At 66.6% G+C, this 20,967-nt stretch overlaps 4 protein-coding genes across 4 annotated transcripts; 2 read left to right on the top strand and 2 right to left on the bottom strand.

Annotated features, from left to right (window-relative positions):
* Positions 1–39: 39 nt before the first annotated feature.
* On the bottom strand, positions 40–2,195 carry RPL18 (ribosomal protein L18). The gene is made up of 7 exons (XM_069882816.1): positions 2,105–2,195; positions 1,804–1,890; positions 1,609–1,716; positions 937–1,035; positions 711–834; positions 545–614; positions 40–127 (listed from the first exon to the last, which is right to left on the bottom strand). The coding sequence occupies exons 1-7, from the start codon at positions 2,105–2,107 to the stop codon at positions 52–54; spliced, it is 567 nt and encodes a 188-aa protein (XP_069738917.1). The 5' UTR covers positions 2,108–2,195; the 3' UTR covers positions 40–51.
* A 944-nt stretch (positions 2,196–3,139) lies between these two features.
* Positions 3,140–11,080, top strand: LOC138734986 (sphingosine kinase 2-like). The gene is made up of 5 exons (XM_069882822.1): positions 3,140–3,515; positions 4,592–4,723; positions 5,898–5,992; positions 6,469–6,584; positions 7,738–11,080. The coding sequence occupies exons 1-5, from the start codon at positions 3,140–3,142 to the stop codon at positions 10,151–10,153; spliced, it is 3,135 nt and encodes a 1,044-aa protein (XP_069738923.1). The 3' UTR covers positions 10,154–11,080.
* Position 11,081: 1 nt separating this feature from the next.
* Positions 11,082–15,655, bottom strand: LOC138734979 (D site-binding protein-like). The gene is made up of 4 exons (XM_069882814.1): positions 15,602–15,655; positions 14,438–14,562; positions 13,304–13,497; positions 11,082–12,638 (listed from the first exon to the last, which is right to left on the bottom strand). The coding sequence occupies exons 2-4, from the start codon at positions 14,559–14,561 to the stop codon at positions 12,423–12,425; spliced, it is 534 nt and encodes a 177-aa protein (XP_069738915.1). The 5' UTR covers position 14,562; positions 15,602–15,655; the 3' UTR covers positions 11,082–12,422.
* Positions 15,656–16,673: 1,018 nt separating this feature from the next.
* On the top strand, positions 16,674–20,553 carry ZNF865 (zinc finger protein 865). The gene is made up of 2 exons (XM_069882817.1): positions 16,674–16,758; positions 17,396–20,553. The coding sequence occupies exon 2, from the start codon at positions 17,420–17,422 to the stop codon at positions 20,468–20,470; it is 3,051 nt and encodes a 1,016-aa protein (XP_069738918.1). The 5' UTR covers positions 16,674–16,758; positions 17,396–17,419; the 3' UTR covers positions 20,471–20,553.
* The last annotated feature ends 414 nt before the right edge of the window (positions 20,554–20,967 follow it).

The raw sequence follows: 20,967 nt of genomic DNA, 5'->3' as shown, positions 1-20,967 counted from the left end.
ACAGCTCTGATGGGGGTGGGGGGTAAAACCATCTGTTTATTTTGGGGGGGTTCAGTTCTTGTAGCCCCGACTCGCCCGGCGCCCCCGCGCTCGCTCGAACTTGCGGCCCTTGGAGCGCACGTAGGGCCTGGGGGGGGGAAAGGGGGGGTCAGGGAACCCCAAAACACCCCCTGGGCCCCCCCAATTCCTGCAGGAACCCCCGCAAAACCCGAAATCCCCCCCCAACTCTCACCTCCCCCCTCATTAAACCCCCTCAACACCCACTGACCCCGCATAGAAACCCCTCATTTAGTCCCCCCAAAGCCCCCCCCAAATTAAACCCATTTAAGCCCCCCCCACTCATTAAGGCCCCCAAACCCCCCGACTCCGCATAGAAGCCCCCCGTTAAATCCCCCAAACCCCTTTGTCTCCCCTAAGAGGCCCCCCCTTTATAGCTCCCCCCCAAATTAAGCCCCTCCCTCAATTAATCAAGCCCCCCTCAATTAACCAAGCCCCCCCATCAATTAATTAACCCCCCCCTCAATTAACCAAGCCCCCCTCTCACTTGGTGTGGCTGTGGGGGGTCCCCGGCGCCTTCCCGAAGTGCCGATACACCTCCCTCGCCTTTCGCGGTCCTGGGGGGCACGAAAGGGGTTAACGAAGGGGGGTCAGGGCTCCCTCAAACCATCAGGGGGGTCCCCAATATTTTATTTTCGGGGGGGGCGTCTCACCGGAGAGCAGGACGGTGCCTTTGCCCTTGGGGGAGGCCATGGCGAGCTGGTCCAGCGTCAGGATGGAGCCTCCGGAGCGCAGGATGCGGCTCCGAGCCCCCCGCGTCACCCGCAGGGCGCAGAGCTGTGAGGGGAGGGAGCAAATGAAGAGATGAGGGGGTCAGCAAGCCCCCCCCCAAATTTATAGAGCCCCCCCGTATCGATAAACCCCCCAAACAACACTGACTTTGAGCTTGGGGACGTCCTGGATGCGGATGTCGTCGGTCACTGTCCCCACCACAACCGCCGTCTTGTCCGAGCGCCCCGGCCGCTTCATCATCCGGATCTTGGAGGGGGAAAAGGGGGGGTTGAACCCCAAAATCTGACCCCCCCGGAGCCCCCCAACTCCAAAATTCCCTCCCCCCGCACCCCAAAATCGCCCCATTCAGCACCCCCCCAGCTCCCTCTTGGCACCCAGAAAAAAACTGCTACTCAACCCTCCCCCTCCAGCGCTTCATCCTCTGGATTTAGAGATAAAAAAGGGAACGGGGCTGAACCCCAAAACTGACACACACCCTCCGGGGCCCCCCAGCCCCAAAATTCCCCCTCCCCCGCACCCCAAAATGGTTCCAGATCCCCCCAGGAAAACCTACAGCTCAAACCTCCCCCTTCAGCACCTCATCGGCTGGATTTAGGGGAAATAAGGGAGAAGGGTTTAAACCCCAAACTGACCCCCCCGGGTCCCCAGGAGGGACAAGAGCTCAGTCCGGGGGGTCCTGGGGCAGATTTTGGGGTTCTAAGCGCTATAGAGGGGGTCGGGGTGGGGGTCCCTGGGGTCTAGAGGGAGGATCTAGGGTCCTGGGCGCTACAAAAAGGACTTGTGGGGGGGGACTGAAGACCGGGCCCCCCCAAAACTCACCAGGCGGGACAGGGAGAGCGGGGGGCGGTTGGTTCGGCTCATGAAGAGGCGCTTCAGAACCACCTTGTTGAAGGCCGAGTTGGTTCTCCGGGCCAGGAACCGGTAGAGCTGCGGGGAGGCGGCGGGGAGGCCCCGTTAGCACCGGAGAGGGGAGTCCCCGCGGCCCCCAGACCCCTCAGAGCCCCCCCCACACACCTTGACGAGGAGGCGCAGGTAAATGTCCTGGCTCTTGGGCTCCCGGCGCCGCACTTTGCGGTCCCGGTTGTGGCGGATGTCGATGCCCTGCGGGGAGAACCGCGCGGGGTGAGGCCTCGCTCCGCCTCACCCGCCGCCATCGCCGCCCTCAAGCGCCGCCGCGCCGCCATCGCGGCCCCACCGCGGCCCGCCAGCTCCCGTCCCGCCTTCCCGGGGGCGGCGGCACCGCTGCGGGCTCCCCCGGAGGCGGATGGCGGCGGATTGACGTGTCCCCCCCTCCCCCTTCGCCGTGAGGACGAACCATGGCGGCGGCGGCCGGCGCGGCAGAGGAAGGAGCGCGCCCCGCGCGGGGGGTTATGGGAGAGGGGCGGGAACTTCCGCCTCGGACCGGAAGTGGGGCCGGGCGGCCGCTCTGCGCGGCGCCGCTCGATGGTGTGGGAGGACCGCGGCCCCCGGCGGGCGGAGGAGGGACCGGCGCGGAGGGAGCCGCCGGCAGTTAATTAGCGCTCGTTAATTGGGTCGCGAGGCGGGGCGGGGGCAGCGCGAGGGAAGGCGGCGGGGCGCCGAGGCTGCCCCTGTTGCGCGCCGCGGCCCCTCCGCGCCTCGCCGGGAAAGGCAAACCGGGCGCTGCCCTCAGCCAAGATGGCGGCCGCGGCCTCGCCCCCCCGCTCCCCTTGGCCGATGGGGGCCCGGCCGCCCTCAACAAACATGGCGGAGCGGGGAAGGGCTCCCATTGGCTGCGGGGTGGGGGGGCTCGGCGGCACGTGATCGGGGCTCGGCGTCACGTGATCGAGGGGGCGGGGCCGCGCTTCCGGGTTGGGGGCGCAGGGCCGGGGGGGGGACCCGGTATTGGGGGGGGGGAAGCCGTTAATGGTGGGGGGGGGAGCCGTTAATGGGGGAGACACCCCCTATTCGGAGGGCTGGGAGCCCGTATTGGGGTGGAGCCTAGGTATTTGGGGGGGGATCCGATATTTGGGGGGGATTTTCTATATTTTGGGCGGGGGGGCCTATTTCTGGGGGGGATCCGATATATTGGGGGGGGGGAGAAATGGCATTTGGGGTCATGGAAGAGGGTTGGGGGGGTGTTCACTGAAATTTGGGGGGCAGGGGCTGATTTTGGGGGGGTCACCGGTATTTGAGGGGGGGTCACTGATATTTGGGTGGGGGAGCTGGTATTTGGGTGGGGGGAGCTGGTATTTGGGGGGGTCACTGATATTTAGGAGGGGGGATCATGGGATGGGGGGGCAGAAGGGACGGGAGGGGGGTCCTGGGATCCCATCCTCACCCCCCTTTTTTTCTCTTCCCCCCCCCAGGCTGAGCCGCCCCCCCCTCCCCGATGCCCTCGGAGCCGCTGCTGGAGGGGGACTTTGGGGGCCCCCCCGGGATGGGCCGGGGTCCCCGTTTCCACCTGGTCCTGACCCCCACGGAGCTGCGGATCTCGGGGGGCCCCCCTGGGGCTGGGGGGGCCCCGCGGGCGCTGCGGTTGGATGACGTGGTGGGGAGCCACACGCTGCGCGCCCCCTCCCTCCCCGAAGCCGCCTTCTTCGCCGTCTACGCTTACCCGGGGCGGGGGGGGGGCCGGCGGTGGCGCTGCGCCCCGGCTTTCCGCGTGGACGCCGCCCCCCGGTACCCCGAAAACCGAGAGACGGCCGAGCGCTGGGCCAGGACCCTCCGCTGCCTCGTCAGGGGGATCCCGCTGCCCCCCCCCGGCGGTGAGGGGGGGCTGGGGGGGGAAAACGGGGGGGTTGGGGGGGTAAAAGGGGGTTTGGGGGGGTAAAAGGGGGTTTAAGGGGGGTAAAAGGGGGTTTGGGTGGGTAAAAGTGGGGTTTGAGGGGGGTGAAAGGGAGTTTGAGGGGGGACAAGGGGGTTTAGGGGGGATGAAAGGAGGTTTGGGGGGTAAAAGGGGGTTTGGGTGGGGGTTTGGGGGGTAAAAGTGGGTTTGAGGGGGGTAAAAGGGGGCTTGGGGGGCATAAAAGGGGGTCTGAGGGGGGTTTGGGGGTAGAAGGGGGTTTGAGGGGGGTGAAAGGGGGTTTGGGGCGGGTTGGGGGGTTTGAGAGCGATAAAAGAGGGTTTGTGGGGGTAAAAGTGGGTTTGAGGGGGTAGAAGAAGGTTTAGGGAGGGACAAGGGGGTTTGGGGGGGTAAAAGTGGGGCTTGAGGGGGGTGAAAGGGAGTTTGGGGCGGTAAAAGGAGGCTTGGGAGGGTAAAAGGGAGTTTGGGGGGGACAAAGGGGGTTTAGGGGGGATAAAAGGAGGTTTGGGGGGTAAAAGGGGGTTTGGGTGGGGATTGGGGGGGTAAAAGGGGTTTTGGGGGAGTAAAAGTAGGTTTGAGGGGGGTGAATGGGAGTTTGGGGGGGTAAAAGGGGGCTTGAAAAGGTAAAAGGGAGTTTGAGGAGGGGACAAGGGGGTTTAGGGGGGATAAAAGGAGGTTTGGGGGGTAAAGGGGGGTTGGGGGGGTACAAGTGGGTTTGAGGGGGGTTTTGGGGGGTAAAAGGCGGTTTGGGGTGGGTAAAAGTGGTTTTGAGGGGCATAAAAGGGGTTTTGAGAGAGGATTTGGGGGTAAAAGGGGGTTTGGAGGGGTAAAACAGGATTGGGGGGGTTAAGAGGAGGTTTGGAGGAGGGCAAAAGGGAGTTTGGAGGGGGACAAGGGGGTTTGGGGGGGTAAAAAGGGACTTGGAGGGGCACAAGGAGTTTGTGGGGGGGTCCCTGATGGGGTGTCTAGGTTTGAGGGGATCCCTGACGGTGTCCCCCCCCGCATTTTGGGGTCCCCCTCCCCCCAGAGCTGCCCCCTGACCGCGGGGCCGGCGGCTGCTGCTGCTGCTGAACCCGTTTGGGGGCCGGGGGCGAGCGCTGCGCTGGTGCCAGAGCCACGTCCTCCCCGTGCTGGGGGACGCGGGCATCGCCTTCAACCTCGTCCAGACCGGTACGGGGGGGCTGGAAACGGGGGGGGCTGCAAAAAGGGGGGCTGGGGGGCTGGAAAAGGGGAGCTGGGGGGTTATAGGGGGCTGGGGGGCTGGAAAAGGGAGCTGGGGGTGGTTATAGGGGGCTGGGGGGCTGGAAAAGGGGAGCTGGGGGGGTTATAGGGGGCTGGGGGGCTGGAAAAGGGGAGCTGGGGGGGTTATAGGGGGCTGGGGGGCTGGAAAAGGGAGCTGAGGGGGGGTTATAGGGGGCTGGGGGGCTGGAAAAGGGGAGCTGGGGGTGTTGGGGGGGGCTGGAAAAGGGAGCTGGAGGAGTTGTAGGGGGCTAGGGGGCTGGAAAAGGGAGCTGGGGGGGTTATAGGGGGCTGGGGCGCTGGAAAAGGGAGCTGGGGGGGGTTATAGGGGGCTGGGGGGCTGGAAAAGGGGAGCTGAGGGGGTTGGGGGGGCTGGGGGCTGGAAAAGGGGGCTGGGGGGGTTATAGGGGGCTGGGGGGCTGGAAAAGGGGAGCTGGGGGGTTATAGGGGGCTGGGAGGCTGGAAAAGGGAGCTGAGGGGGGGTTATAGGGGGCTGGGGGGCTGAAAAGGGGAGCTGGGGGGGGTTATAGGGGGTTGGGGGGCTGGAAAAGGGGAGCTGGGGGGTTATAGGGGGCTGGAAAAGGGGAGCTGGGGGGGTTATAGGGGGCTGGGGGGCTGGAAAAGGGGAGCTAGGGGGGTTATAGGGGGCTGGGGGGCTGAAAAGGGGGCTGGGGGGTCATAGGGGGCTCAGGGGCTGGAAATGGGGGGTTGGGGGGGTTGTAGGGGGCTTAGGGGGCTGGAAAAGGGAGCTGGGGGGTTATGGGGGGCCTGGAAAAGGGGCCTGGGGGTTCATAGGGGCCTCAGGGGGCTGGAAATGGGGGGCTGGGGGGTCTCAGGGGCTGGAAATGGGGGGCAGGGAGGGCTATAAAAGGAGCTTGGGGGGTCCCGGGTGAGGATTTGGGGGTCCCTGTGGGAGGGATTGAGTGCCTGGTTTGGGAGACCTTGGATTTGGGGGTCCTGGGGTGGGTTTTGGGGTACCTGGGGGGGTTTGGGGTCCCGGGGAGGGGGCTTTAGGGTCCCTAGTGAATTTCGGGGTCCCTGGGGTGGGTTTTGGGGTTCCCATGGGGGTTTTGGGGTGCCATCCCCTGCTGTCCCCCCCCCGCAGAGCGAGCGAACCACGCGCGGGAGCTGGTGTCCGGGCTGAGCCTGGAGCAGTGGGACGGCATCGTCACCGCCTCGGGGGACGGGCTGCTCTTCGAGGTACCCCAAAAAGAATGGGGGGGCGCGGGGGGAGCAGGGGATGGGGCGTGCTATGAGATAACCCCAAAAATGGGGGTACAGGGGGCTGGGAGGGAGTAAAGGGGGACGTTCTATGAGGTACTTACCCTAAAATGGGGTTACAGGGTGGGGGGTGGGGGGATTTGGGGGGTCCTGGGGGGCTTTTGAGTGCGTTTGGGGGGGTCCTGGGTGTCTGGAGGGTTTTGGGGGGTCCTGGGGGGCTTTTAGGGGTGTTTATGGGGGTCCTTGTGGGTTTGGGGGGGTCCCAGTTGCCCCCGAAGCGGTGCTGGGGATGATGGAGCGGGAGGGCTGGATGGGGGTGCTGCAGGCTGGGGGTTTGGGGGGGTCTGTGTGGGTCTGGGGGGTCCGGGGGTGTTTTGGGGGGGGTCCGGGGGTGTTTTGGGGGGGTCCGGGGGTGTTTGGGGGGGGTCCCATCTGCCCTCCCTGTGCCCCCCCAGGTGGTGAACGGGCTGATGGAGCGTCAGGACTGGGAGCGGGCGCTGCGGACGCCCCTGGGGATCCTGCCCTGCGGCTCCGGAAACGCCCTGGCGGCCGCCATCAACCACCTCGCGGGGTACGGGGGGACAGGGGGGACACGGGGACACGAGGAGTCGGGGGGGACGGGGGGTTGAGGGGTCATGGGGACACCCCTGTCCATGCCCAACATGCGCTGTGTCCCTGCGCCCTTCTGTCCCCGTGGCCCCATCCCACGTCCCCATCCTGTATCCTCATGTCCTCATATCCCTTGTCTCCATGTCCCCATCCCATGTCCCCATGTCCCCATCCCATGTCCTCGTGCCACCATCCCGTGTCCCCATGTCCACATGTCCCCTGCCATGTGCTGGGTCCCCATCCCATATCCTCATATCCCCATATCCCCGTGTCCGTGTGTCCCCATCCTGTGTCCCCATGTCCCCATCCCATGTCCCCGTGTCCCCATATCCCCTGTTTCCATGTCCCCATATCCCTTGTCCCCATGTCCCCATACCATGTCCCTGTGTCCCCATATCCCCTGTCTCTGTGTCCCCATGTCCCCATCCCATATCCCAATGTCCCCTGCCACGTGCTGTGTCTCCATCCCATGTCCCCATATCCTCATATCCCCATATCCCCATGTCCCTGTGTCCCCATATCCCCTGTCTCTGTGTCCCCATCCCATATCCCAATGTCCCCATATCCCCGTGTCCCCATATCCCCTGTCTCTGTGTCCCCATGTCCCCATGTCCCCATATCCCCTATCTCCATGTCCCAATCCCATATCCCCATGTCCCTGTGTCCCCATATCCCGTTTCTGTGTCCCCATGTCCCCATCCCATGTCCCCATATCTCCTATCTCCATGTCCCAATCCCATATCCCCATGTCCCTGTGTCCCCATCCCGTGTCCCCATGTCCCCTGCCACGTGCTGTGTCCCCATCCTGTGTCCCCATATCCCCTGTCTCCGTGTCCCCATCCCATGTCCCCGTATCCCCATCCCATGTCCCCATATCCCCTGTCTCCGTGTCCCCATCCCATGTCCCCGTGTCCCCATCCCATGTCCCCATATCCTCGTATCCCCATATCCCCGTGTCCCCGTGTCCCCATCCCGTGTCCCTGCGTCCCCCTGTCCCCTGCCACGTGCTGTGTCCCCATCCCATGTCCCCATATCCTCGTATCCCCATATCCCTTGTCTCCATGTCCCTGTGTCCCCTGTCCCCGTGTCCCCGTGGTGACGCGCGTTCCCCGCAGGCTGCCGGCGGCGCCGGGGCTGCCGCTGCTGCAGAACCTGGCGCTGCTGCTGTGCCGCTCGGCGCCGGCGCCGCTGGACCTGGTGTCGGTGACGACGGCGTCGGGCCGGCGCGTCTTCTCCTTCCTGAGCGTGGCCTGGGGGCTGGTGGCCGACGTGGACATCGAGAGCGAGCGGCTGCGGCGCCTGGGCCCGGCCCGCTTCGCCCTGGGCGCCGCCGCGCGCCTCCTGGCGCTTCACACCTACCGCGGGCGCCTCTCCTACCTGCCCGCCGTCCCCCGCAGCGCCACGGCCACCGACGGCGCCGCCGCGGCCGCCGGACACCCCCCCACGCTGCCCCGAGCCGGCTCCGACCCGGGGCTCTGCCTGGGGGCCGCCAGTGCCGCCGCCACCCCCGAGGGGGACGGGGGGCTCTGGGGGGACCTCCTCGGGGGAGACCTGGAGGTTGGGGGCGACCAAGAGGTTGGGGGTGACCAAGGTGTTGGGGTCAACCAAGAGGTTGAGGTCAAACGAGAGGTTGGGGTGAAACAAGAGTTTGGGGGTGACCAAAGGGTTGGGGTCAACCAAGAGGTTGGGGTCAACCAAGAGGTTGGGGGTGACCAAGGTGTTGGGGTCAACCAAGAGGTTGAGGTCAACCAAGAGGTTGGGGTCAAACGAGAGGTTGGAGGTGACCAGGAGTTTGGGGGCAACCAAGAGGTTGGGGATGACCAAGAACTTGGGGTCAACCAAGAGTTTGGAGGTGACCAAGAGTTTGGGGTCAACCAAGAAGTTGGGGTTAACCAAGAGTTTAGGGTCAACCAAGAGGTTGGAGGTGACCAAGAGTTTGGGGTCAACCAGAGGGTTGGGGTCAACCAAGAGTCTGGGGTTAACCAAGAGCTTGGAGATGACCAAGAGTTTGGGGTCAACCAAGAAGTTGGAGGTGACCAAGAGGTTGGGGTCAACCAAGATGGGATTGTGGACAACACAAGTTTGGGGGGCACCAAAGGACTTGGGGACGACCCTGGGAAGAAGGCGGCTGCCACCGGAGAGGAGCTGGGGCAGGGGGACACCCCCCAACGCGGGGACGTCATGGGGCGCGGGGCCACGTCCAGCTCTGGGGACACCACGGGACACGGCGTCACCTGGAGCGACGGGGACACCAACATTCACGGTGCCAGGTGGAGGGATGGAGTTTCCTCAAGTGATGGAGACGCCGAGGTCCATGGGGTCACCTCAAACCTTGATGGGGACGCTCAGAGAGATGGGGACGCCCCAGGAGAAGGTTCCACCAAGCCCTGTGGTGCCTCCTCAAGCGATGGGGCCACCAGGAACCACGGTGTCACCCAAAACAATGGAGATAACTCAAGTGATGGGGCCACCGAGAACCACGGTGCCTCCTCAAGGGATGGAGATTCAAGTGATGGGGCCACCAAGAACCATGGTGTCACCTTAAGGGATGGATATTCAAGCGATGGTTCCACCAAGCCCTGTGGTGTCTCCTCAAGCGATGGGGCCACCAAGAACCACGGTTGCACCTCAAGTGATGGTTCCACCAAGCTCCACAGTGTCACCTCAAGGGATGGAGATTCAAGCGATGGTTCCACCAAGCCCCATGGTGCCTCCTCAAGCAATGGGGCCACCAAGAACCACGGTGTCACCTCCAGCGATGGTTCCCCCAAGCTCCACGGTGCCTCCTCAAGCGATGGGGCCACCAAGAACCATGGTTGCACCTCAAGGGATGGAGATTCAAGTGATGGGGCCACCAAGAACCACGGTGTCACCTCCAGCGATGGTTCCCCCAAGCTCCACGGTGCCTTCTCAAGCGATGGGGCCACCAAGAACCATGGTTGCACCTCAAGGGATGGAGATTCAAGTGATGGGGCCACCAAGAACCACGGTGTCACCTCCAGCGATGGTTCCACCAAGCCCCACGGTGCCTCCTCAAGCGATGGGGCCCCCAAGAACCACGGTGTCACCTCCAGCGATGGTTCCCCCAAGCCCCGCGGTGCCTCCTCGAGCGCCGAGGTCGCCGCCGGTGGCCCCGTGGACGACCTGCTGGTGCCGCTGGGGCAGCCGCTGCCGCCGGGGTGGGTGACGCTGGAGGGGGACTTCGTGCTGGTGCTGGCGCTGTCGCAGTCGCACCTGGGGGCCGAGCTGCTGGTGGCCCCGCAGGCGCGTCCCGGGGACGGGCTCCTGCAGCTCTGCTGGGTGCCCGGGGGGGTGTCTCGGGCCGCGCTGCTGCGGGGGCTCCTGGCCATGACCCGCGGCGGCCACGGGCCCGGGACCCCCCTGGCCAGCGTCCCCGCGCGAGCCTTCCGCCTCGAGCCCCTCTCGCCGCGGGGAACCATGACGGTGGACGGGGAACGCGTGGAGTGCGGCCCCATCCAGGGCCAGATCCACCGCGGGCTCGCCACCATCCTCGCCCCCGCCGGGAAATAGGGGCTGCGGGGACCCCGAAACCGCTCGGAGAGGGGGAGATCGAAGGGGTGGGGGGCTCCTAGGGGCTGAGGAACCTGGTGGGACTCCAAAACACCTCAAAGATCGGGATCTCAAAGGGTTGGGGGGCTCCTAGGGGCTGAGGAACCGGGGGGAGATGGTGGGACTCCAAAACACCTCAAAGATCAGGATCTCAAAGGGTTGGGGGGCTCCTAGGGACTGAGGAACCTGGTGGGACTCCAAAACACCTCAAAGATCGGGATCTCAAAGGGTTGGGGGGCTCCTAGGGACTGAGGAACCTGGTGGGACTCCAAAACATCTCAAAGATCAGGATCTCAAAGGGTTGGGGGGCTCCTAGGGGCTGAGGAACCTGGGGGAGATGGTGGGACTCCAAAACACCTCAAAGATCAGGATCTCAAAGGGTTGGGGGGCTCCTAGGGGCTGAGGAACCTGGTGGGACTCGAAAACATCTCAGAGAGGGGGAGCTTAAAGGGTTGGGGGGCTCCTAGGGGCTGAGGAACCTGGTGGGACTCCAAAACATCTCAAAAATTGGGAGCTAGAAGGGTTGGGGGGCTCCCAAGGGGCTGGGGGGACCCCAAAACATCTCAGAGAGGGGGAGATTGAGGGGTTGAGGGCTCCAAGGGCCTGAGGAACCTGGTGGGACTCCAAAACATCTCAAAAATGAGGAGCTCAAAGGGCTGGGGGGACCCCAAGGGGCTGAGGAAACTGAGGGAGCTGGTGGGACCCCAAAAGAGCTGCAGGAGGGGACCCAGAAGGTCGGGGAGACCCCAAGGGTTGAGGAGACCTTGAAGAACCTGAGGGGTCCCCAAAGCTTTGCGGTTGGGGTGGGGATGGGGGGACAGGACCCCCCCAAACTGGAAACCAGCCCCCTCCCCCCACGCTATGCAATAAACAGCGATTGTGGAGCTAGCCCAGTGCTCCCAGTTTGGCTCCCCAGTGCTCCCAGTAAGAACCAGTAGGGTCAGAGGTTTATTCTATACAAAAGCCCCCCCTTGCCCCCCATTTCTGGGGGGGCTTGAACCCCCCCCAACCCCTCAGGTGGGGGGGGGGGGGTGGGGGAGGGGCAATAAAGTGGTCAAAGTGCTGGGGGGGGGGGGTTGATTTTTGGGGGCGGGGGAGGTGCTGGCATCAGCCCCAGTGCCCCCCTCCCTTCCATCCCAGTAACGCTACTGGCCTGAACTGGAAATGGGTCACTGGGAGGAATGGGAGGGGGTCTGGAGCCCTGGATCTTGGGGGGGAGAGGGGAAAGGGGGGGGGGGGGGCACGTAGACACCTTCCCCCCCCCCCCCCCAATCCCAGTTTGTGCTTTGATCCAGCCCGGGGGGGGGGGGCCGGGAATAAATACGGGGGGGGGCGGATCCCGGAGCCAAATCCCAATTCTGGATCCCAGGAGCAGATCCTGGTGCTGGATCTCGTCCCCGGGTCCCCGTACCAGATCCTGGAGCCAAAATCTGGTGCTGGATCCCAGGGCCAAATCCCATCACCGGATCCCGGCCCCGTTTCCAGGTGCTTGTGCCGGATGGTGCTGTGCCGGGTGGTGCCGGAGGCTTCCGGATCCCTCCAGGGCGCCGAGGCGGCTGGTTCTGTGCCGGACGGTGCCAGATCCACACAGGGAGCGGTGCCGGGTGGTGCCGAATCCATACTGGTTGGTTCTGGTGAACGCCGGTTCCCTACAGGGCACTGGGCCAGTTAGTTCTGGTCTGTTCCGGTTGGTTCTGGTTGGCTCCGGGTCCCTCCAGGGTGCAGTTCTGGTTGGTTCCGGTTGGTTCCAGCTGATTCCAGTCAGCTCCAGTCCCTACAGGGCACTGTGCCGGTTGGTTCCAGTCAGTTCCAGCTGGTTCCGCTCAGTTCCAGTCCCTCCAGGGTGCCGTTCCGGTTGGTTCTGGCTGGTTCCGGCTGGCTCCGGTCCCTACAGGGCACCATGCTGGTCGGTTCCAGTTGGCTCTGGCTGGTTCCGGTCCGTTCCAGTTGGTTCTGGCTGGCTCCGGTTCCCTCCAGGGCGCCATTCCAGTTCATTCCGGTTGGTTCCAGCCAGTTCCAGTTGGTTCTGGCTGGCTCCGGTTCCCTCCAGGGTGCCATTCCGGTTGGTTCCAGCCAGTTCCAGTTGGTTCCGGTTCCCTCCAAGGTGCCATTCTGGTTCGTTCCGGTTGGTTCCAGCCAGTTCCAGTTGGTTCCGGTTGGCTCCGGTCCCTCCAGGGCGCCGTGCCGGTTGGTTCTGGCTGGTTCCGGTTGTTTCCGGCGGCTCCGGTGGCTACAGGGCGCCGTGCCGGGCCTCGTAGCGCGCCAGGAGGGCTCGGAAGCGGTTGAGCTCCCTCCGCGCGGCCGCCACCTCGAGCCTGAGGGCCGCGTTCTCGCGCTCCAGGAAGGCGGCTCGCACCGAGATCTGGTTCTCCTTGAGGCGCCGAGCGTCCCGCGAGCGCTTGGCCGCCGCGTTGTTCTTGCTGCGACGGCTCCAGTACTTCTCGTCCTGCCGCCGGGCGCCCACGGACACCAGACACACAGACACAGGACGCACGGACACGGGACGCAGGGACACATGGAGACAAGGACACGCAAACATCAATAAAGGGACACACGGACAGGGCATCTCCAACCTCCCATCTTGCCCCCCCAACCTCCATTTCTCCCCCATTCCCCCCCCATTTCCCATTATCTGCCCCCATTTCCTCCCCAGCCCCCCATTTCCTCCCCTAACTCCCATTTCTTTCTCCATTTCCTCCCCCAATCCCCCATTTCACCTCCCATTTCCCCATTATCCCCCCCATTTCCCTCCCATTTCCCCCTCAATCCCTGCTTTCTCCCCCATTTCCCCATTATCTGCCCCATTTCCCCCCCAAACCTCCATTTTCCTCTCTATTTCCCTCCCATTTCCCTGCAAACCTCTTTTATTTTCCCTGCATTTCCCCCCCAGCCCCATCTCTTCCTCCATTTCCCCCCCATTTCCTCCCCCCAGCCCCCCATTTCCCCCCCAATTCCCATTTCTCCCCTCAATTCCCTCACAATTCTCATTTCTCCCTGCGTATCACCCCCTCAACCCCCCTATTTCCCCCCCATTTCCCCCCCCAGCCCCCTATTTCCCCCCCATTTCCCCCCCCCAGCCCCCTATTTCCCCCCCATTTCCCCCCCCCTCACCTTCTGCTCGTCGGGGACGTGCACCTTGCGGGCCTTGCGGGCGATGGGCTGCGGCCGCAGCTCCTCCTGCGAGAAGCGAAGGCGCCGGGGGTCGAAGGGGCCCCCCCCAGCGCCCCCCCCCAGCGCCTCCGCCTCACAGACCCCCCCGTCCGGCAGCGGCGTCGGCGTCGGGGGGGCACGGGGGGGGCCGGGGGCTGAGGGGACACGGTCAGAGCGGGGAACCCCCAGCCCAGGGAGAGCTGGGACCCCCCCAAACGCCTGGGAGATCTCAGACCCCCCCCCCCCCCCAGACCCATAGAGACCTGGAACCCCCCCCAGCACCTGGACCCCCCCCCCCAGCCCATGGAAACCTGGGACCCCCCGTGTCCCCCTCAAACGTTCCCCCCTCTCCCTTTTCCCCCCCACATAGGTTCCCCCCTGTCCCCCCCCATAAGTTCCCCCTTCTCCCTGTCCCCCCCCCCATAGGTTCCCCTCTCCCTGTCCCCCCCCCATAGGTTCCCCCCTCTCCCTGTCCCCCCCCATAGGTTCCCCCCTCTCCCTGTCCCCCCCCATAGGTTCCCCCCTCTCCCTGTCCCCCCCCATAGGTTCCCCCCTCTCCCTGTCCCCCCCCCATAGGTTCCCCCCTCTCCCTGTCCCCCCCCATAGGTTCCCCCCTCTCCCTGTCCCCCCCCATAGGTTCCCCCCCTCTCCCTGTCCCCCCCCATAGGTTCCCCCCTCTCCCTGTCCCCCCCCATAGGTTCCCCCCCTCTCCCTTCCCCCTCCCCATAGGTTCCCCCCTCTCCCTTCCCCCTCCCCATAGGTTCCCCTCTCCCTGTCCCCCCCCCCATAGGTTCCCCCCTCTCCCTGTCCCCCCCCATAGGTTCCCCCCTCTCCCTGTCCCCCCCCATAGGTTCCCCCCTCTCCCTGTCCCCCCCCATAGGTTCCCCCCTCTCCCTTCCCCCTCCCCATAGGTTCCCCCCTCTCCCTTCCCCCTCCCCATAGGTTCCCCTCTCCCTGTCCCCCCCCCATAGGTTCCCCCCTCTCCCTGTCCCCCCTCCCCATAGGTTCCCCCCCTCTCCTGTCCCCCCCCCATAGGTTCCCCCCTCTCCCTGTCCCCCCCCCATAGGTGCCCCCCCCCTCTGACCCCCCCCTCACCCGTTGCCCTGGCCGGGGGGGGGCTGGGGGGCAGCCCGTGCTCCCTCAGGAACTCGTCCAGGTCCACAAACTCCAGCTCGGCCGGACGCTCCCACGGGGGGGGCCCCGACACCGGCTCCTCCATCCTGAGACACCCCCCCCCGCCAGCGTCACCATGGGGGGGGGCGGCCAGGACCCCCATTCACCCCCCCATACTCCCCTTTTTCTCCTCTATCCACCCCCCCCATTTCCCACAGCTCGCGGGGGGGGCACCCACAACCCCCAAGCCCCCCCTCCCAGACCCCCATTCAGCCCCATAAAGACCCTCCCTTACTCTCTACCCCCCCCAAACCGACAAATTGGGGGGGACACCCCTAACTCCCCCCTATTTCTCATATTGGGCCCCTACCCCCCATTTATCCAGGTTTTTCGGGGGGGGGCACCCTACAAGACACCCCCCCCCAATTCCATGTGGGGTCACGTGACTGGTGGGACCCCCCCCCCGGTAGGACTAGGCGGTGTCACGTGACCGGCTCCACGCGGGGGGGGGGAGCGAGTGGCACGTGCAGCGGTCACGTGCCCCGTGTGTGTGTGTGTGTGTGTGTCCCCTCCCCGGTCACGTGTTCGGACCCCGCCCCCCCGTGCGCCCTGACCTCGAGTGACCCCGCGCCGGTTCCCACGGGGGGCGGGGGGGGGCGGGAAATGAGCCCCCTCCCTCAGTCTCTACAGGGGTCGGGGATAACGGGGGGGGGGGGGGTCCCGATGTCAATCCCCCTCCCCTCACTCCCAGCCCCCTCCCCTCGCTTTCAATGCCCCCTCCCTCCAAATCCCCGTGACCCCCCTCGATTACGAGCCCCCCCCTCGACTCTTGGTATGCGCCCCCCCCATCATGATGAACCCCCCTCCTCCCCGTGCCCCCCCATTCTACATCCCCCCATTGCCCCCTATCCCACAGCCCCCCCATCTCGGTGCCCCCCCCTCCTCCTTATGAGCCCCCCCTCCCCATCCCAGTGCCCCCCTCCCCTCTCTACCCCCCTTACCCCCCCCTCCCCGTCGCCCCCTATCCCGTTACCCCCCCCCACCTCCAACCTCCTCCCTCTCCCGGTGTCCCCAATATCTCCTTCCCCCACACCCCGGTGCCCCCCAAGAATCCTTCCCCCCCCTCCCTTTCCCCCCCGGACCCACCGGCCGCCCCGCGGTGCCGCTCCACGAGCCGCGCGCGCTGCCCCCCCCACCCCCCCCAACTCTTCCCACCAAAGGGGGCGGGGCCTCTCTTGGCCACGCCCCCTTCTCCGCCCCTGCACCAATCGCCGCTCGCCCGCTTTTGAGGCCACGCCCCCTCCCTCCCCGCGCGCCGCCGCCGGGCCACGCCCCCTCGCTCAGGCCACGCCCCCTCGCATCCCCGCAGCCAATGGGAGCGCGGAGGGGCGGGGCCTGCGGTCACGCGGCGGGTCCATGGGCGCGCGCGGAACGGGGAGGGGGGGGAGGAGGGGGGGGGGGGGCGCTGACCCAGATTGAACCAATGGGGCCGCGGGGGGGGTGGGGCGGGGGGGGGGCCTGACCCAGATTTGTCCAATCGGGGCCGCGAGCACGTGGGGGCGCACGTGCGACTAAAGGGGGCGCTGGAAGGGGCCGCGAGGGGTCCCCCCCCAGCTTGAGGAGCGTCCTGGCCCCCGTTGCCTCCGCTTCACCCCCCCACGGGGACTCCTCACGGGCCGGTGACGTCATTAGAGCCCCCGGGGGACTCCCCCTTCTCTAAACCCGCTCGGGGCGCCCCCCCCACCCCTGCCGCCATCTTTGAAGCGGGCGCTTTGAGGCAATCGCGACGCCATCTTGGATGTGGGCACCCCCCTCGCCCTATTAGGTTGGGGCAGCCTCCTGGGCCGCCATCTTGGGTGTGGGCGCTGTTCCCGGGCGCCATCTTGAGAGCGGGCGGCCGGGCGGCCATCTTGTCTCTCGCTCGGTTCTCCCGGCGGGGCCGCCGCCATCTTGGCCGGGGGATGAAGCCGCCGCCGCCATCTTTAGCGCGGGCAGAGCCCTCCCCGCTCCTCCCGTTCCCCACCCCCGCGGCCCCGGAGCCCCGCGACGGGCGGGGGGAGGGACCGCATCGCCCCGGGCTCCCGCGTTCCCGCGGCCGCAATCGGTTGGGAAAGGCGGAGAGGGAAGAGGGAGGGGAAGTGGAGGGGGGGTGCGGTTCTGGGCCCGCGTCACGTGACGCCCGCGAGGGGCGGGGTTTCCGCTTCCGGCGGGGGCGGCGCCGTCCGGCCTGGCCCGTCCGGTGCTCGCGGGGCTCCCGGGCGGCCCCGGCCCCGAGATCCGCCCCCCCCCGGCCCCCGCCCGAGGTGAGAGACACCCCCCCCATCTCCGCTGAACCCTCAGAGCTCCCCGAGATCCCCCTGAACATCCCCACCCTCCCCCCAACCCCCCGCGCCCGTGGCCCCCCCACCCAGGACCCCCTGAGGGCCCCCCGGACCCCTTCCAACCTCCCCGTTCACCCCCTTCGAGCCCCCCTAAATCCCCCCTTAACCCTCTCAGATCCCCGTTAACCTTCTCCGAGCCGACGGAGCCCCCTCGAGCCCCTTTAACCCCCCTTCAATCCCTCTTTAAACTCCCCTAACACCCCCTTAGACCCCCCCCTCTTGACTCCCCCAGGCCCCCCTTTCCCCCCCCAATACCCCCCCACCCCGAATCCCTCCAGGACCCCTTAAAATCTGCTTCCCCAGCCCCCCTGAGGCACCTCTGAACCCCTCTTTACAGCCTCATGGTTCCCCTTCAGCCCCCCCAGAACCCCCTAAAATCTTCTGCCCCCCACTAAAAGCTGAAGGACCCCCATAACGCCCCCCCCGCACCCCCTGCCCCCCAAAGCCAAGGGACCCCAAACGCACACCCCAAACCCACGGGATTTCCTCCCTGACGCGACCCAGCCTCCTTGAACCCCCTTTTTCCCCCCCCTTAACCCTCTTTTTTCCCCCCCCCGAGGCCGCAGCCCCCCCCGCGGCGGCGATGGACTCCAACGTGGGCGACGAGAGCGTCCACTTCCAGAGCTACCCCTTCGATTTCCTCGAGTTCCTCAACCACCAGCGCTTCGAGCCCATGGAATCCTACGGCCACGAGCACCCCAAACCCCCCCCGGGCCCCCAAACCCCCTTCGAGTACCCCCCCCCGCCCCCCCCGGCGCCCCCCTTCGACCGCGCCGCCCCCAAACCCAAGGATTTCAAGGCCGAAAGCGCCGCTTCCTCCTCCTCTTCCTCTTCCTCCTCCTCTTCCCAAGGCAAGAAGGCCGAGGTGGGGCTGGGGGTGCAGCCGGGGGCCCCCCCGTACCCCCCCGCGCCCCCCGCTCCCGTTTTCGACGCCGCCGGCGCCTTCGCGGCGCCGCAATGGGGCATCGTGGACCTTTCGAGCCACCAGCACCTCTTCGGGGGCCTCAAACGCGCCGGCGCGGTGACGGTGGCGGCCGGGACGGGGGTGGCGGCAGCGCCGGAAGCTTCTTCCAAAGACGAGAAGAGTTATTTCCGCCGGCTGAAATATTTCATGGAGCGGCGCTTCCCCTGCGGCGTCTGCCAAAAGTCCTTCAAGCAGTCGTCCCACCTGGTCCAGCACATGCTGGTTCACAGCGGCGAGAGGCCCTACGAGTGCGGCACCTGCGGCCGCGCCTACAACCACGTCTCCAGCCTCATCCGGCACCGGCGCTGCCACAAAGAAGCCACCGAAGGCGCCGGCGCCGCTCTGGCTGCCGCTTCTACCCCTGCGTCTGCCGTTACGGTGGCTGCCGCGGCCTTGCCGGCACCCAACGCCTTGAGCGGCGTCAACGCGGCGCCCAACGGGGTCAACGCGGCACCAACCGGAGTCGCCACGTTGAGTGGCGTCAACCCGACGCCCAACGGCATCAACCCAACGCCCAACGGGGTCAACCCAACACCCAACGGGGTCAACACGGCGCCCAACGGGGTCAATCCGGCACCGAACGGGGTCAATCCGGCACCGAACGGAGTCGCCACGTTGAGCGGCGTCAACCCAACGACCGACGGGGTCAACCCAGCACCGAACGGAATCAACCCAACGCCGAACGGCGTCACCGTGGCACCCAACGGCCTCAACCCCACCCCCAACGGCCTCAACGCCTTGAGCGGGGTCATCCCGGCCCCCGCCGGGGCCGCCGCGGTGCTTCCCGGCCTCATCCCGGCGCCCGCCGGGGTCATTCTGGCTCCGAGCGGGGTCCTGCCGGCTGCCGGCGCGGTGGGTTTGGCTCCCGGCAGCGCCGTGGCGCCGGCTCCCGGCGTCTCCGGGGCCGACGGGCCCTTCGCCTGCTCCCTGTGCTGGAAGGTGTTCAAGAAGCCGAGTCACCTGCACCAGCACCAGATCATCCACACCGGCGAGAAGCCCTTCAGCTGCTCCGTCTGCGCCAAGAGCTTCAACCGGCGCGAGAGCCTCACGCGCCACGTCAAGACGCACTCGGGGCTGCTGCGGGTGCCGTGCGGCGTCTGCGGCAAGGAATTCCGCGACCCGGCCTACCTCCTGCGGCACCAGGCGTCCCACAGCGGCCAGCGGCCCCGCTACAAGTGCGAGGTGTGCGGCAAGGCCTACGCGGCGCCCCAGAGCCTCCTGCGGCACCGCCAGGCCCACGCCGGCACCAAGGCGGCCGCGCCGGCGCTTCCCTTCGCGGCGCCGGACGCCGAACCCAAGGCGAGCGACGCCGCGGGGGTTTTCCTGCCGCCGCCGGCGCCGCCGCCGGGAAAAAGCTTCGGCTGCGGGATCTGCGGCCGAGCCTTCGGGCGGCGCGAGACGCTGAAGCGGCACGAGCGGATCCACACGGGGGAGAAGCCGCACCAGTGCGCCGTCTGCGGCAAGCGCTTCCGCGAGAGCTTCCACCTCAGCAAGCACCACGTGGTGCACACGCGCGAGAGGCCCTACAAGTGCGAGCTGTGCGGCAAGGCCTTCGGCTACCCGCAGAGCCTGACGCGCCACAAGCAGATCCACCGCCTGCCGCTGCCCTGCGGGGCCGGCGGCGGCGCCGCCGAGGGGCTGGGCTACGGCTGCGGCCAGTGCGGCGAGCGCTTCCCCGACCTCTTCCGCGCCGTCAACCACAAGGAAGCGCACGCGGCCGACAAGCCCTACGGCTGCGAGGCCTGCGGCAAGGCCTTCGGCTTCATCGAGAACCTCATGTGGCACAAGCTGGTTCACCAGGCGGCGCCCGAGCGGCTGCTGCCGCCGCCGCCCGCCGAGGGCCCCGCGCCGCCCGCCGAGGAGCCGCCGGTGGTGCCGAGCGGCGAGCGCTTCACCTGCGGCACCTGCGGCCAGAGCTTCAAGCACTTCTTGGCGCTGGTGACCCACAAGTACGTCCACCTGGTGCGGCGCACGCTGGGCTGCGGCGTGTGCGGCCAGAGCTTCGCCGGCGCCTACGATCTGCTGCTCCACCGGCGCCGGCACCTCCAGAAGCGCCACTTCGGCTGCTCGGTGTGCGGGAAGCGCTTCTGGGAGGCGGCGCTGCTGATGCGGCACCAGCGCTGCCACACGGAGGAGCGGCCGTACCGCTGCGGCGTCTGCGGCCGCGGCTTCCTGCGCTCCTGGTACCTGCGGCAGCACAAGGTGGTTCACACGGGCGAGCGGGCCTACAAATGCGCCTTCTGCACCAAGCGCTTCGCTCAGTCGTCCAGCCTGGCCGAGCACCAGCGTCTCCACGCCGTGCCGCGCCCCCAGCGCTGCCAGACCTGCGGGAAGACCTTCCGCTACCGCTCCAACCTCCTGGAGCACCGGCGCGTGCACCTGGGCGAGAAGGTTTACCGCTGCGAGCTCTGCGGGAAGAGCTTCTTCTACCTGTCGTCCATCCTGCGGCACCAGCGGGCGCACGGCGCGGGCCGCGAGCTGCGCTGCGCCGCCTGCCTCAAGCTCTTCAAGGACCCGCGGTACTTCAGCAAGCACCTGCAGGCCCACCAGGGCGGGCGCCCCTTCAAGTGCGGCACCTGCGGAGAGGCCTTCGGCAACACCTACGGGCTCCGCAAGCACCGGCACGGGCACAAGGCGGAGCGCGCAGCCGCGCCGCGCGAGGAGGCCTGAGGAGGGGAAGGGAGAGGGGTGGGGGCAGCGCGGAGGAGCGTGGAGCTTCACGGAGCGTCTCGGAGGAGTGTGGAGCATCTTGGAGCATCCATGGAGCATCCTGGATCATCTTGGAGGAGCCTGGAGCATCATGGAGCATCTTGGAGGAACATGGAGCATCCTGGAGCATCACGGAGCATCCTGGAGGAACGTGGAGCATCTTGGAGCATCCGTGGAGCATCACGGAGCATCTTGGAGGAACATAGAGCATCTTGGAGGAGCATGGAGTGTCCTGGAGCATCCGTGGAGCATCACAGAGCATCCTGGAGCATCACAGAGCATCTTGGAGGAACGTGGAGCATCTTGGAGGAACATGGAGCATCTTGGAGGAACGTGGAGCATCACAGAGCATCTTGGAGGATCACGGAGCATCTTGGAGGAGCATGGAGTGTCCTGGAGCATCCATGGAGCATCACAGAGCATCCTGGAGCATCACGGAGTGTCTTGGAGGAACATGG

Source organism: Phaenicophaeus curvirostris, unplaced genomic scaffold (assembly GCF_032191515.1).
Source record: "Phaenicophaeus curvirostris isolate KB17595 unplaced genomic scaffold, BPBGC_Pcur_1.0 scaffold_366, whole genome shotgun sequence".
Classification (NCBI taxonomy): Eukaryota; Metazoa; Chordata; class Aves; order Cuculiformes; family Cuculidae; genus Phaenicophaeus; species Phaenicophaeus curvirostris.
Note: the sequence above shows the minus strand (reverse complement) of the source record. Positions and strands in the feature narration are given on the sequence as shown.

Excerpts from the sequence above, each read along its gene's own strand:
- ZNF865 (XM_069882817.1), top strand. The coding sequence starts at position 17,420 with ATGGACTCCAACGTGGGCGACGAGAGCGTCCACTTCCAGAGCTACCCC.
- LOC138734979 (XM_069882814.1), bottom strand. The coding sequence starts at position 14,561 with ATGGAGGAGCCGGTGTCGGGGCCCCCCCCGTGGGAGCGTCCGGCCGAG. Across the intron at positions 13,498-14,437 it reads CCCCCCGGCCAGGGCAACGG|CCCCCGGCCCCCCCCGTGCC; the intron begins GTGAGGGGGGGG and ends GTGTCCCCTCAG. Across the intron at positions 12,639-13,303 it reads ACGTCCCCGACGAGCAGAAG|GACGAGAAGTACTGGAGCCG; the intron begins GTGAGGGGGGGG and ends GCCCGGCGGCAG.
- RPL18 (XM_069882816.1), bottom strand. Across the intron at positions 1,717-1,803 it reads ACCTGCGCCTCCTCGTCAAG|CTCTACCGGTTCCTGGCCCG; the intron begins GTGTGTGGGGGG and ends GCCTCCCCGCAG. Across the intron at positions 615-710 it reads AGGCACCGTCCTGCTCTCCG|GACCGCGAAAGGCGAGGGAG; the intron begins GTGAGACGCCCC and ends CGTGCCCCCCAG.
- LOC138734986 (XM_069882822.1), top strand. The coding sequence starts at position 3,140 with ATGCCCTCGGAGCCGCTGCTGGAGGGGGACTTTGGGGGCCCCCCCGGG. Across the intron at positions 3,516-4,591 it reads CCCGCTGCCCCCCCCCGGCG|GACCGCGGGGCCGGCGGCTG; the intron begins GTGAGGGGGGGC and ends GAGCTGCCCCCT. Across the intron at positions 4,724-5,897 it reads CTTCAACCTCGTCCAGACCG|AGCGAGCGAACCACGCGCGG; the intron begins GTACGGGGGGGC and ends CCCCCCCCGCAG.